At 35.2% G+C, this 14,892-nt stretch overlaps 1 protein-coding gene across 1 annotated transcript; it reads left to right on the plus strand.

Moving 5' to 3' along the window:
* Positions 1–1,574: 1,574 nt before the first annotated feature.
* On the plus strand, positions 1,575–9,690 carry LOC106106329 (peroxidasin-like). The gene is made up of 17 exons (XM_013286903.1): positions 1,575–1,979; positions 2,515–2,707; positions 4,380–4,483; positions 4,937–5,090; positions 5,254–5,458; positions 5,682–5,868; positions 5,996–6,120; positions 6,191–6,325; positions 6,495–6,692; positions 6,821–7,121; positions 7,200–7,315; positions 7,385–7,596; positions 7,700–7,860; positions 7,942–8,073; positions 8,174–8,322; positions 8,395–8,843; positions 9,028–9,690. The coding sequence occupies exons 1-17, from the start codon at positions 1,880–1,882 to the stop codon at positions 9,107–9,109; spliced, it is 3,003 nt and encodes a 1,000-aa protein (XP_013142357.1). The 5' UTR covers positions 1,575–1,879; the 3' UTR covers positions 9,110–9,690.
* Positions 9,691–14,892: the final 5,202 nt, after the last annotated feature.

The following is a 14,892-nucleotide window of genomic DNA, read 5'->3' on the forward strand; positions in this document are numbered from 1 at the left end:
CTTTCGCTCTAGGGACTAGTTTAGTCACTCACGTTCTATGCAGTCTGCTGTTATTATCTTTGCGTACCTATTGAAGCGTACTAAATATTTTTATAAATGTAAATTTTACTTATGTATTGCTAATTGTAATACAGGGATGTATTCGTGAATTATATTATTTCTCTGCCATATTGCATATGCTCATAATTAACACGTAACTAGTTAGCGCTGGGGCAATTAAAAGACGCTACAGCATTGTCGGAATACGGAGCCTTGCTCAGACGCGATTCCACACACGTGCCCCTACGTGACAATTGGCTGGGGAGATATGCGACGCACGTATCTTGTTATCTTAACTATTTTGCGGTGCAATCACGGAACTGGCTTTACATACCTCAAAACAAGATTGTACATGATTTGTTAAAGTCAAAATTTACTATCGCTGCCAAAACGTCGCATGTAATGCTGTCAAATTTTGTAAATCGGTATTGGTGAATCCAGTCCTGACTGATAAAATTATTAAACTTCAAGTAACACACTATAATAAAATTACTAATACCGCAACCTTTTTTAAATTTGAATCTTAAGGAAAAGTACTCTCGGGTATTGGTCAGAAAATTGTTTTACACGACTTAAAACAATTTAATTAAATAATTCATTTGATTAAATTGTAAATATTAAAAACGAGCTGACTAATCACACTTAGTACTGCATACTATCATACTAATATTATAAACGCGAAAGTTTAGATGGATGGCTGAATGGATGTTTGTTAAAGTTTGTAGCCTAAACGCCTGAAAGGATTTCGATGAAATTTCTTATAGATGTACAAGACATTCTGAAAGAACACATAAGCTACTCACTTATGTATTTTTTAATTCCACGCGGTGAAAGACACGGGGGAAAGCTAGTCTAAAATACTTTGTCACCTTTGGGTCCTTGTTTCATTTAATATACATGTGTCTAAAATAACCCTTTGAAAGTTTCACTGCATAAACCTATCAGTTTGGGACAAAGGAGGCTTCCTTCATTAACTCTATTCTACTTACATATTCATGACATGAAATGGCATTTAACGTTCGCCGAAAGGACGTACAGCATCCTTTAAGGACGTTGTTTAACAAATAAAACACGTTAGTCATAATCTATCTATACTATTATAATAAAGCGTAAACACACACTTCTTTGTTGCCTAAGATAAGTCAGCAATTACAACATATTTAAAAAAAAAATATTTTTTTTAATAAAAGGCCCTACACTTACGTCACGCTTTAGGCTGTATATTTTTACGCCATTAAACTTATGGGGTAAATATTTTGGATAAAAACCCTAATATGGAAAAGAGACCGTAAGTTTCTGCCAACTTCAAGAAACCAAAACTGTCGTTGTCATCATGTCATGTCTGTCATTTTGACATTTGCAATAGAATTTGACAAATGTAAACAATTTTCATCATTTTATGCGGACGAATTCAAATTTTAAAATAAAATAATAAACAAAACTCGAAGTATAATAAAAAAACTTAAAAAGAAACACAAATGTTGTTCAAAAACATTTACTTAACGCTGACAAACAATTTCCCTATTACAATTTTAACATTCATTGTTATAAATTGAGACGTCAAAGATGGAATCAAATAAGCTAACACTTAAACGCTCATATCCCGACTATCATCATAAAGCTCAAGTTTGCGAAAGCTTCTACGTTACTGAGTCGGCGCGAAATGACATCTAGCGTAGTGGGGGGCAGTAACCCCAAGGACACGACACGGGGAGGTTGTGTCGTTTGTTTAAAGAAAACATCGCGATCTTCGGAAACTATCTCCGTATAAAAATAACAAATGAATGATAAATATGTGCTATAAATATAAAGTGCAAGGTGATTGTAAGTAGTGTCAAGTATGGTCGAGGGACCAATTAAAAGAGATAAACGTGCATGGAACCAGTTGAAGACTGCTCTGTTTTTGCATCTTTTGTTTACTTCACTACAGACGACTAGAGGTAAGTAATACTGATAATAATCTACGCTTTAATACCAATTAAGCGGATTTATAATTAAATCGCATTCGGAGTTTCGCCGTGATTAAACTTAAAACTTTTGTTTTTTTAAAGTTGCTTTGTTAGAACTGATTATATGTAGCATTTTTCTTCGAGTAAATTTCAATTATTTAAGAAATTACATTACTAAAACGAAGCTACAAAAACGTTGTATAGACGTTTTTTTAACTTTAACTCCAAATGTCGAAAACCAACCCATTTTTAGATAATTTGACATATTTTTCCATTGTATTTTATGCAAAAAAAAATATTTTATTAAAAAAATATTCCTAACAAAACAGTTTTTAATCTTAATAGATTTTAAGTTGTTTATTTGTTTGTTGTTCGTAAGAGTTAATTGTTTTTATTCGACTAATTAATATATTTTTACAACACCTAACTAACACGCGATTGGACCATAACATTGTAAACTGTATACTATGAGTCACCGCATCGATCTGATTTGCGGTATTGTATTGAATAATTTATTTCCGGAAAGCCCAAAGCCGGGCGCCGCGTATCAAGGAACATCCGGCTGATACGGTGGTCGGAAGGAGTGAACCCGCTACTCTGCGCTGTGTGGCTGAAGGCAAACCTAAACCAACGATCCTGTGGTACAAAGACGCTATACCACTTACGGCTACTGATCATCCTCATAGGGTACTACTTGAAGATGGCCTGTTATTTCTCAGGTAAATTAGTTGTCGCAATAAGATATATTGCTTCTCTTTTTTCAAAGGATTTTTTAGAAGTTAGAATTACGGATCTCAGGAGTTGTATTTTAACCTTTAACTATGGACGTCAGCTTTTTGTCACGTACTTTTGGACGTGCGGTCTCACAGACACTATGTTCAAAGGCGAGTTTCAGCATACTCAAATCACTTTAATAACGGAATTTTTATGTTAACCCCTGTATAAGTTGCTAATTGTAAACAAAAACATAAAATGCATGTACATTTTTTATTTCCTCATAACAAAAACTAACCGTATAACACAAGTAGGCACTTTCCAGACTTTTTGTACGAGATCACTATAAAGAAAGTTTTTTCTTAAAATTAATTGTATTGGCACCAGGGTAACTTTATAAAATTAAATTTAAAAGTACAGAAAATAAAGAAAATAAAACATCTCTTCTAAAAATATAAACATAAAAATTCTGACAATGACTCAACTTGGATATTTTACTGGCAGTTTTTGCACTGCGGCTTTGAACACAGAAGGCATATTGGCTGCCCACAGCCTATACATGTGTAAGTTGTCTTTCTTTTTATCTTTGGAGGGCAAAGTGTACATGTCCTGCGTTTAGAAACAGTGGTTTCTGGGATTTCTGGATTTGGCATATCAGGACCCAAAACACGTTTTATCTTCAATGTCAATTCATTTGGCAAGCGAGAGTTCATAACTCTTCTTTGCATTTGTGGTACTACCAATGATCGTGCCAGTACCTTTAAGAATTTACCTCTATCCAATCCTTTGTGTTGGTGTTGGTTTACCGATTTTTGCCGATGTACCGATTTTTGCCGTAGTAATACTTAGTCCGTAGCTGTGTAAGAGGAGCATCGTCATCTGAACTCTCACCGTCAGAACTTCTAACAGAATTGGAAATGATGGAGTCCTCGGCCATTTCTTGATCACTCACGTGATTTTTACCTACATCCTCTTCGTGTAGTAAACAGTCATGAATATCTCGATCGATCATCGATCGCACTAATCTGATTCCAAAAGTACTTGATGTAGCACATCTTCAAAAGAAGGGTCATCTAGTCTTAATAATTTATTCGCCTTGGGACCTAAAGATGAGCTTGACTTCCTTTTGGATCCTAAAGTACTAGACCTTTCATTATCCGTCATTTTCAAACAAAAAACACCTACAACAAAAAAATATTGTAAGCACAATTTGCTTCACAAACGTGGACGTGCGGTCCTACAGACCGCGGTCGAAATAAAATGTCAAATAACTCACCAAATATGGAGCCAGCGACGTAACCTCCAGCTTCAATCTTCGTTTCACTGCTAAACGTGAAGCTACTAAGGCCGGCAAACGCATCGGGTGCGGGGGATGGGAGAGGTACGCGCATCACAAACCACGAGCGGTCTGTGAGACCTCAGGTCCATAGTTAAAGGTTAAATTGTCATTTAAACAGGAAATCAATGATTTTACTTTTACTTGGAAACACATATAACGATGGAATTTTGATTGTCAATTTACAGCATACATCTACCTAAAGAAACACAATTTTAAATCATTATAACCAGTGTAACTGTAGACAAGAACGTGTATTAAAATTATTGCCTTTTGTATTGAATATTAGTCTTATATTTGTATGGTGTAATATCAGAATATAATGGACTTTGTACTTGTAGAGTCATGCGAGGGAAGAAGGAAAGTGATGAAGGCGTGTACTGGTGCGTCGCACGTAATTCTGTCGGGGAAGCGGTTAGCAAGAACGCAACACTTACTATAGCCGGTAACATACTGAAATATAATCTGAAGAATACAAATAAGGCATGACAATTAAAGCATACATCTGAGGCAGGTCATTAAGAACAACCATGTGTCTGCTTGCCTCATACGTGTGATTATTAAAGTTTAGATTGCAAAATAATATTGTCCACGTAAAATCAGGACGTTACACTATCACGACATTTCGTTGAGTTTTACGATTTCATAACCTTCTTGACCTTTTGTTTTATCGATCTTATCAAAATTCAAATTGGATACTTAATTAACTTAACTACATTTTCATAATAATCAAAAGCAAAAGTAATTTTGAAGCACTAATGGTATTACTATGCCTTAAACCCGTTTTAATTAAGATGTAATAACCTTGTTCAAGAATTTAGCATTTTTTTATTGTCGAACTTTTTTAATTGTAGAATGTTACCCATTTAATGGAGTTTAAATTAAATTAATTTTTTAGTACTTCGAGATGAATTTAGGACTGAACCTCGGGATGTAAAAGTAGCTGGCGGGGAACCAGCTACACTAGAATGTTCTGCACCCAGAGGCAACCCAGAACCCTCAGTGCATTGGACCAAAGATGGGCAAACTTTAGATGCTGAAGTTAATGGACGGTATGCAAAATATTCTTAAAGTATTGTTGTTGTACTAAATATGCTGTGGATGTGGAATTTGAAAGGCGTATGTGTCTATCTAAAGTTCTCTAGAGCACAATTGTTTGGTATTCGAATTTTAATAAAAACGGAGCAAACTAAAAAGAGAATAATTTTCTTGTAGAATCACAATAGTAGATGGAGGAAATTTAAACGTATTGGAAAGCCTGCCCTCGGATAGTGGCGTGTACCGGTGTGTGGCGTCTAACGTTGCAGGGGAAAGACAATCGCGGCCCGCGACCCTGCTCGTGTTGCGTCGACCACATTTCATCGTGAAACCTAATAACGTAACGGCATTGATTGGTCAGAATGTTGAGTTTCATTGTCAAGTAAGTTGATCAATAATTTCACACTATGCGGTTGTATACGATGCATTGTGACCTATTTGATTCTAATGTGATTTACTTTTGTTATCATTACATCACATTACACATTACTGATTAGCTCTTTAACTGCAGTAACACGATCTACATAATACTGTTTTAAACGCATATCGTATCTCGGTCAAATTAATGATTCTAGACAGGGTTAGTCTATCGTCATTTGTTACAGGTGTCGCCAGATTCAGACGTCTCGGTCACGTGGTCTCGTGACAAAGGCGGTTTATCTCCGTATGCTATAATTCGTCGCGGCTCGTTACGTATTGACAGGGTTGTAACTTCGGACGCTGGAGCATATACATGTCGAGCTGAGAGTCAAGCTGGGACTAGCAGTGCGAGCGCGATACTTACAGTCAACTGTAAGTTTATAGTGTCTTGTTTGTGTTAGACTATATTTTGTCTTGGTACTTCAATTACATTTGTAGCTAATGACTACATTAACGAAATCTATGGAGTATTTTGATGACTATAGAAATTTTATTGTAGCATTGCCACAATTCACAAGAGTGCCTTCCGATCAAACTGCATGGGAAGGGGAATCAGTGTCGTTTCCTTGCGAAGCTGAAGGTACGCCTACACCTGTAGTTTTCTGGACAATGGAAGGATCTCAGGTAGTTTATTTAATAACGTATTTTTAATAGATATTTTAGAAATAATATTTATGATTGGAATATATTGCAGGAATTGATATTTCCGAATTCAATGCATAGCACTGGTTCATTGTATTTAGAACGAGTGTTTGCACAACATGCTGGAAGGCTTACTTGTGTAGCTGTCAGTGCTGCGGGCAGTGCTTTACATACAGTGACATTACAAGTACGTATTGTTTATTCATACCTTAGGAGCTCCTAGAATTGTTACAACATAATAGGCCAGTTTTGAAGTTATTACTAGCTTTAAGTCAGCGGGCTCCGAAAGAGCTTTAATTTTGCTCTAATTTAAAAACATTTCTATAGAAATAGATTAAACGTGATTTCGTCCACAGGTACTAAGAAGAGAAGCAAATTCATTTAACGGAAATTCCGAATCGTCGTCACCTTATCCCGAAATAAATAAACCCCAAAACCATCCGCCGATGACGCAATACGAATTAGTACAAGCTCGGAGATATTTACAACAAGATGTTTTAACGTTACGAAGAGTGGAAGGAATGTCTGCGACAACGATAAAAGTTGTTTGGGACGTGAGTACAAATAATTTTGGCTAATAAATATTAGAAAAACCAATACCAAAATTAAATTCATGTAGCATACGAGAAAATCTTATATATTTTATTATTATTGTGCCTTGAATACTTTATTTATATTTCAGGTAATGACAGATTACAATGAATATTTGGAAGGTGTTAAAATATGGTTTAACGGATCGTCAATTAATCGAAAATTCGCTTTTGAAATACAGAATCAGAATTTAAATGAGACTGCTGATAGTCTGACGGAACTTTCTAAATTTGATAATTTTTCCATGACTACGGTCCACAACAGTGGATCGTCGAGTCATATTCTAACAGGGTTGATGCCATATGCTCAGTATAACGTATTTTTGATGCCTTTTTACAAGTTATTACTTGGTAAACCGTCCAATATGAAGTCTGGTTTTACTGAAGAAGATGGTAAGGACATTTAGTTACTCCCAAATCACTTGTTTTAATTTGATTATTTTATGCAATGAAATAAAATTATTTTTATAGTACCGTCAGCTCCACCGCACAGTGTAACTGCTTCAGTGATAAATACAACTTCAGCATGGATCCGTTGGGATCCGCCTCCAGTTCACAGTTGGAATGGAGAACTTTCTGGATATTTGGTAATAAACATTCCGTTCCCAGTAATTGCAAACTAAAATTTCTCTTTGTAATAAACAATCCGTATCTAGATTGAAGTTCGAGTAGGAGGGGGTACTAACGGACGAGTGGTTGGTCAAATGTCTTTGGGCGCACGCACTCGCGCGGCAACCGCCAGCTCACTTCGCGCGGGCGGCCGGTATAGTGCCCGAGCTGCAGCCGTCACAAGGAAAGGACACGGACCTTTTAGTGCACCTGCCCTCATACATATGCTGCCTACACAATCTCAGCGACATTACGTACAGTAAGTGTCAACTAAACGAGTAGGTCGAAGTTAATACGATATATGTGGGCGTTCACGCCTACAGTATTAGGACGATCAATAAAGCAAGATTCATTTGTTTCAGAACTGAACCAGCGCGAGATAAAGCATTACTAACGATGTTCCATGAATCTTGGTTATTAGCGATGTGTATTCTGTTGTTGACGTTAGTACTTGTTGGTGCGGGAATAATATTTTATCTGCGTAGGAAACAGTTGAAACAAAGGAAGAGTCAAAGTACTGTAGGTCAGTTGGCATAAGTCAATGGTGTTTATTATCTTTGTAACTTTTTTTACCATATTTATTCAAGTGTTATTCGGTTACTAGGCACACCGATTGTTAATGCACAGCAATGTTTACTGGGTAAAGAAGCGGTATGGCTTCGCGAAAGGCCAATGTTTGAAGGTTCTAATGAACCACGAATTGAAATTTTGAATTGTCATCAAAGTCTGATTCATGGTAAGTCCTTAACTAAACCTAAACAGTGAAAAGTTATTATTGTCTACACTAGTAGAAGGAAATGTTTGTATTGTAATAATAAATTTCTTGTCACATTTAGGTGGCCATACAATAGATACAATGGCTATGGAAGCCGAATATAGTCTTCCACAACATGCGAGTAATTTAAAAAATATAGTTCATGAAGAACGTCGAATAGCTCCTGAACCTTACGCGTCTAGCGCAATTTATACTGAATTAAACTATCAGGTAGGTGGAATATGGTTAAATTGGTAAGACATATTGTATGGACGGATTTATACCAATTAAATTAACTTTTAGGATCATACAGATGCTGAGGATTCTTGCATTAAATGTGCAGTAAGTCCTGGATCATACGATAACAGTATGGTCAGATCATTCGCTGACAGTAATCAATATTCGAACGAAGAATGTTCAACGTGTTGTCGCAGTAGTAGCTCGACATTAACTAAAGATTATAGTGAAATGACAAAATGTGGAAACGAAGTCGATGAAATACAAGAGATACCAGTGGATGAATGTCCATCTTGCAAAACAAATCAGTCCCGATCTTCAAGTCATCATGATGGTAATAAAGAATGGGCCGTCGCAGATGTTGAATACGACTATCCTCAATGGCAATGGTTAGGAAGAGCAAATAGTTTTAGACATATCGGAACTGATACTAGACATTTAACGCAAGGTGGAAGAAGCGATCAAAATTGTAGAATGAATTTATGTGACATTCTTCCTCCACCGCCATATGAAAGGTACAAAATATTTGGACTATTAGTTCATACTATTTAGTTTAATTAATTATGATACTTTAACCTTTGTTATTTAGAGGTTACAATTTATTCCAATTCTTTCAACCATGCAACAGAGACTTTGAATGGATCTTTTTTGTTTTCGGAATTTAAACCGTTATTCTCATAAATGTCACAATCTTTACAGAGAACCTGGATACGGAGATTTGCACACATTTCCCAGTCATTCTGGTGCATCGGGTTGTTCTGGACAAACTTATAGAAGTTAATTAGCAATTAAAATTTTCGTTGTGAGCAAATATCATTAGTGCGTAACTCAAGCAATATTAAATTGTAGTGAATTGTAAATAATTTTTCATAACTTATATTAATTTAGATCTTAAATCCTTATGTAAATGCTCAATTTATTGTTTGTCCTGATTAGTTACACGCAATAGTCGCGTATGGGTATTTTAAATTTATTTTTTGGCTGTGATCGCTTTTGTACAAGGTTGGTGGCAAAATTTTCTCGCGTAATATTGTGGAAGTGTTTTGAATAGACTGCTGGTAATTTTGGAATAGACATTAGCATTTTCATCTCTCTCTAGTGACTGTGATATAGTATAATTTCTCATTCAATTAATAGTTTTGTACATAATTTCAAATATTTGATATCCTTATACAATTTTACCTTTAACCTATTTATTGTGAGTAGTGAAATATTATTTAACAAATGGAACCAATACCCAATATCTGTTTAGTCTAGTTGTAGCATTTTATACTGAAACCAGATTCCTAAGCCACTGACGACGGTTTTCTTTTGTTATTATGAAGTATTAGTCAATCCTATTAAAATGCAGTTTATAAAATATTTATGTGGTTTTATTTTCTTAATGCGAAAACTATAACAGCCAGGAACTATTTTTGGTAAAGAAAACTGCAAGTTTGTAACTTTCCTTTGTTATTGTTACGTTTACTATAAATCTTCGTTACTATACAGCATTTATAAAGTTAATAAGCTTTCGTTATAAATATCATGATGTGCATGTCGCAACAGCCTGCGTTGTAACATGGGGCGTTGCCATAACAACGGGTCGGGAATTCACCCCTACTGCGCCCTTGTTATTAATACCCGTAATAATTAAACTTGATTGCATTTCACACCAGGTGTTGGATGACGGCTCTTGTCAAGGAATAGAGCTGGATGACTCTTCAACTTTTATACTCACCGCTCTAAATAAGACGATCGTAAAACCAAACAGTTCGTAAAATATAAAATAAACGTCGCGTTTTATTGATATTTATTAAATAGTATATTATTATAACAACTTATTAATTTAATACTAAATTTAGAATCGATTGAGACAAGTCAATACTTGTCTCAATCGATTCTAAATTTAGTATTATTTAAACTACAATTAGTTGCAGTTAGAAAATATGACTAGAAGTCTACAAGAAGATCTGCGAGCGGAGAAAGAGGAGAGACGCAGAGAGAAGATAACACACACACACTAAATACAGGATAGAATCTCTATCTGATTAAATTAACATAGCGGCATTTGTTTTGTACACAAGGAGAATAAAGTTGGCTTGAAATATTGTAATTCAAAATATACGTATTTATGTATGAAGTATGTCATCATGTAGGTACACACGTTTAATTTAAAACCCTTAAATTCGTACCACGCTTTGATTTAGTCCCCGGTGTATTTTTTTATTTTTCGTAGCCCCTCTGGCGAACTTTTTGACGTGAAGCGCTCTTTATCACGCTGTCAAGAGCCGGTGTGACAGAGAAAAATTAACAGATGAAAGAAACATCATTAAATAGAAGCGCATATAGTACTCGGTAGACTGGTTTGTTTGTGAGATGCATTTAATTGCAAAAAATAATTATCAAATTTATTACTGTTACCTGAAAATGAAAATATACGCAAGTTATGTTACGTTTTTCATAACGCAAACACTGCGCCTACATCTCAATGAACAAAGCCGTTTCTCACAAGAACATAATACGATGAAATAGGGAATGTGACAATGAGGTGGAAATGAACCAAATCCGCTCTTATGTTGACATCATGCTACATTAACGATGTCGTAACAATTTCCGACATAGTGCGGACAAAAAAGATAATTTTAACAGATGTTCGGTGACTTTCTTGACGTTAATTGACATATTCCATAGTTATGATTTTAACAAAATGATACTTACGATTTTAAAAAGTAAAAAAGGTATTTAATTACAAATTTGATATCTAATACTTAAGATTTTGATTTGAACAGAAAATATTTCGCGACTAATTAAAAAAAAGTTGAGAAAATGCCAGGACATAGTCTAGTTCCAGCTCTGTTCAGTGACGCTGGTAAACTTATAACTGGTATACAAGAAAACTAGTCTTAGATATACTTGTCAACGTAATTATATACATTTAATATTTCTTTACTTTACACTTTTGTATTTTGAAACGTGCTTGTATAAAATTTCCCGAGTACATAAAGCATTCTGCGCAAAAATGAAGAATCGCGTATAATTATTGAAATATCCTTAAAATTACTGAAAGCGGAACGTCGCAAGGGGTGCATGAATTATCCATTACATAGCGTAGACTAAAGATACTTTCGGAACCGTAACTCCGCTCGTACCGGAGTTCCGTATAATATTTATAGACATAGATAAGAAGTACAGATGGCGTGGCCGCGGAGTTTCCCTTCCCCCTAATACTTGTTGAGTTATGGTTTCCAATTTCCAGTTCTGCACTTCAGGTGTAGGTGGGCTCCCTATAGAATTGTCGGAAAAGTTATTGACGGAATTTGCTCTGATCAAAGTTCAACTTTAACGTATTTATTACACCGGTAATTTATCGTATTTGAGATTTAACCATCGCAAATTCTTGCTCAAGTAATTTCAAGATAACGTAACGTAGATCGGGAAAGAAGATTTATTGATAAAATTCTCTTCTTGACAACTGTTCAAAGTAGAAAGTCGGATTTAAACCGACACCTTAGTTTACTTATTTGTATATTCTTTACTGTTTAGAGAGAAAAATGGAAATATACTAATATTATAAAGAAAAAAACATTGTTTGTTTAGTTGTAATAACGGTTAGAAAGGTTTAGGTTTTTAGAAAGGTTTATCTATGAGTAACAGGATATATTTTTTCATTTCTTTACTTTTTTTAAATTTCGCGCGGACGGAGTTGCGAACAAATGCTAGTCATTCAATATAGAAAAGAAAACAAGGAGTATTTCGAGCTCCAAATAATTTAATTTTACTATCAATCATGTCAACAGATAAAACGAGTTACACGATAACTATACATTACACGTATATATCGCTTCTGGTGATATTCATAAAACATTCTCTTATAATACAAGCTATAAAACTTCAATTAAAAGAAATTACGATACCTTGTAAATGTATTAGTCACAGTCGTAGGCAACGAAGGTAGAATTATGATATCGGTTCGTACACACAACGCGACGTGAAGTCACGCGATAACAATGCCTGCTTTTTTTTGGTGATTTATTGTACAAAATAAACCGTGACTAACGCGCTTAATGTCCACAGCTTTGTGTTATCCGTTGAGCTTTTAATAAGCCGGCCAGGGGTACACAACGCTCGGTAATTAAAAAGGTTCACACGACTATAAGTAGTGAAAAATTTTATGAGAATTTAGAATTAAAACTGTTTTTAACTACTGTTTAAATTTATTCTATCATGTAAATCTTTATTTTCAATTTAAAACTACATATTTAGAAGTTTTTTTATACTATAAGGTATCAACGAGCAAGCGGCCACCTGATTCCGCCGAAATTAAAAGCGACCTCTGTCCATAAACATCCGCAATTGCAGATGCGTTGTCTAAGAGGACATTTTCCCTTCCTATGCATCTCCTCCACCGTTAAATCTACTTTTCCTTCCCATCCTTTCCTTAAGAAAAGGGTGGAAAGGAAAAATGACTAAAATTAGGCCTCCGGCACCCACACTCATCAGACGAAACGCGGAATTGCTTTCACTTCACGCCTGTTTTCTGTGTGGTCGTGGTATTATACCGTGCGAGTCGGCCCATTCATGCGAAGATGTTAAAGCGGGCTCTACCACTATTCTCTATCTTTCAACATACAAGAATCAGAAATGTAACACGTTATTAGGCGAATTGTATTAAAAATAGAAAACTTTTTCATATTGATATCATTATTCATCAAGTCTTTGAACGGGATTTTTTTTTATTTGTTAAGCTAGCGCTTGACCACGATCCCACCTGAAGGAGGTGACGATGCAGTCGAAAGATGGTACGCGCTAGCTTAATAGGTAGCTGTTCACTCTCCTTTTGAAGGCCCCCACGTCAAATTTGGACGGTAAAACTGATGCCGGCAACATGTTCCAATCCTTTGCAGTACGCACAAGGATATATTTAACAATTATTTAACAATTACCTACCAAGAACTTAGTTAGTTAATTGAAATCACCACATAGTACCTAGCTTAAGGAAATGCTATCATTAGCATAAATAAACGGATGTGTATATTGCATAACTTTTCTACATTGTACTCATAAATATTTATGCTATGCAAAAATAGTTGAATGGGTGGTCAATTTTTCAATCAGGTGCACGGATATCGTGTGCAAGGAAATATCGCTCTTATTTCTATTAGCAATAAAATCTATTAGGTTCATAAATTGAGACTAACCGAGCGTGCAATTGAACAACACAATATGGTGGCACCGCAACTGACATCGATTGTTTTACATTCACGATTGAGTGCTGACCGGATGACTGGTTAACATTCAATTATATGAATCTATGAGTCCTTTTTCTACTGCATTTTCTACAATATAGATATGTTACTATTTTTAATTTTAATTTGTGCAAGGAAATTTAATCTGTACAAATGTTAGAACGAAAAAGCATTGTATTTCCAAATCAGTTAAACCGATTTCAAAAATTGTTTCGCCATTATGTAGCACTGGGTGACATATGTTATATTTTATATCAACGGGAAGGATATGGACTTGAAGAAGAAATGAGGCGTATTTTCTTTCAACGCAAACGAAGCTAGGGCAGATCGCTTGTTTAAAATAAAAAGGTCAGATGACGTATTTTGCGGTTCATCCAGTGAATATTGTCAATCATAAACTGCCTATTTATTCTACATCCAATAATGTCTAAATAAATAGATAAGAAATATTTATTATTTGTAATTTAAGGGATAAAACGCCCATCCATGTGAGTCTAAAGCTTCTGGAGTAAATACGAGAGTAATCCTAGTTTAAGTTATATAGACTTATGCAGCTTAAGAGTGGCATACGTACTATCAGAATACTAGATAACGCTAAGTAGTGGTATTAATTCTAAAGGCAACGTGCCACTGGATCAGATTACTCTATACCAATATTATAAACAGGATAAAATAGTATTTTTATATATTTTGAAATAACTCAAAAACTGCTGGGCTAACTTCAAAAATTTTTTGGTCATTAAAAATCTACATTATCAGTGAATAACATATGCTGCATTTTTATTATTTTTTTAAAACTACGCTAATGAAGTTCCGAGCAACAGCTAGTGCTAAATAATTTAAGGTTTTTTTTTATAATTACTTCTTTGTCGAAAGCAAACCTTGCTATATTTACTGGCCTTATAATATTATACATCTAAATGCAACCCTAATATGCATAGAATATTAGCATTCATAAAAATATAGCACCCATATAATCCAGTCATCGATTTTTATGACTGTTATCGCGCGACAAAATGCAAAACATCGTGTAAATATCACAAGGTTTTATGCACACATGTAACAAAGTTGTGGAATTAGCCGACACAAGAGGGCCCTCGTTTTATCTGCTTCCATATTTTTAAGTAAATTACAAATAGGTACGGGGCGCCGGCGAGGTACCATCGCTTGCCGCTTGCCGTGCGTGTTATCGCGACAAGGGGATCGCGAATACACTCTGTGTGTACACATTATACGTACTACAACGGAACACAGAGTAGTTTATTTTGGTAACAGTATTACTGTCTACTGGCAGCTGGTAAAAAAGAATCTTAGAATAGGCGCACAGACAGCATTA

The sequence above is a fragment of the Papilio polytes genome, unplaced genomic scaffold (genome assembly GCF_000836215.1).
Source record: "Papilio polytes unplaced genomic scaffold, Ppol_1.0 DF822289.1, whole genome shotgun sequence".
Classification (NCBI taxonomy): domain Eukaryota; kingdom Metazoa; phylum Arthropoda; class Insecta; order Lepidoptera; family Papilionidae; genus Papilio; species Papilio polytes.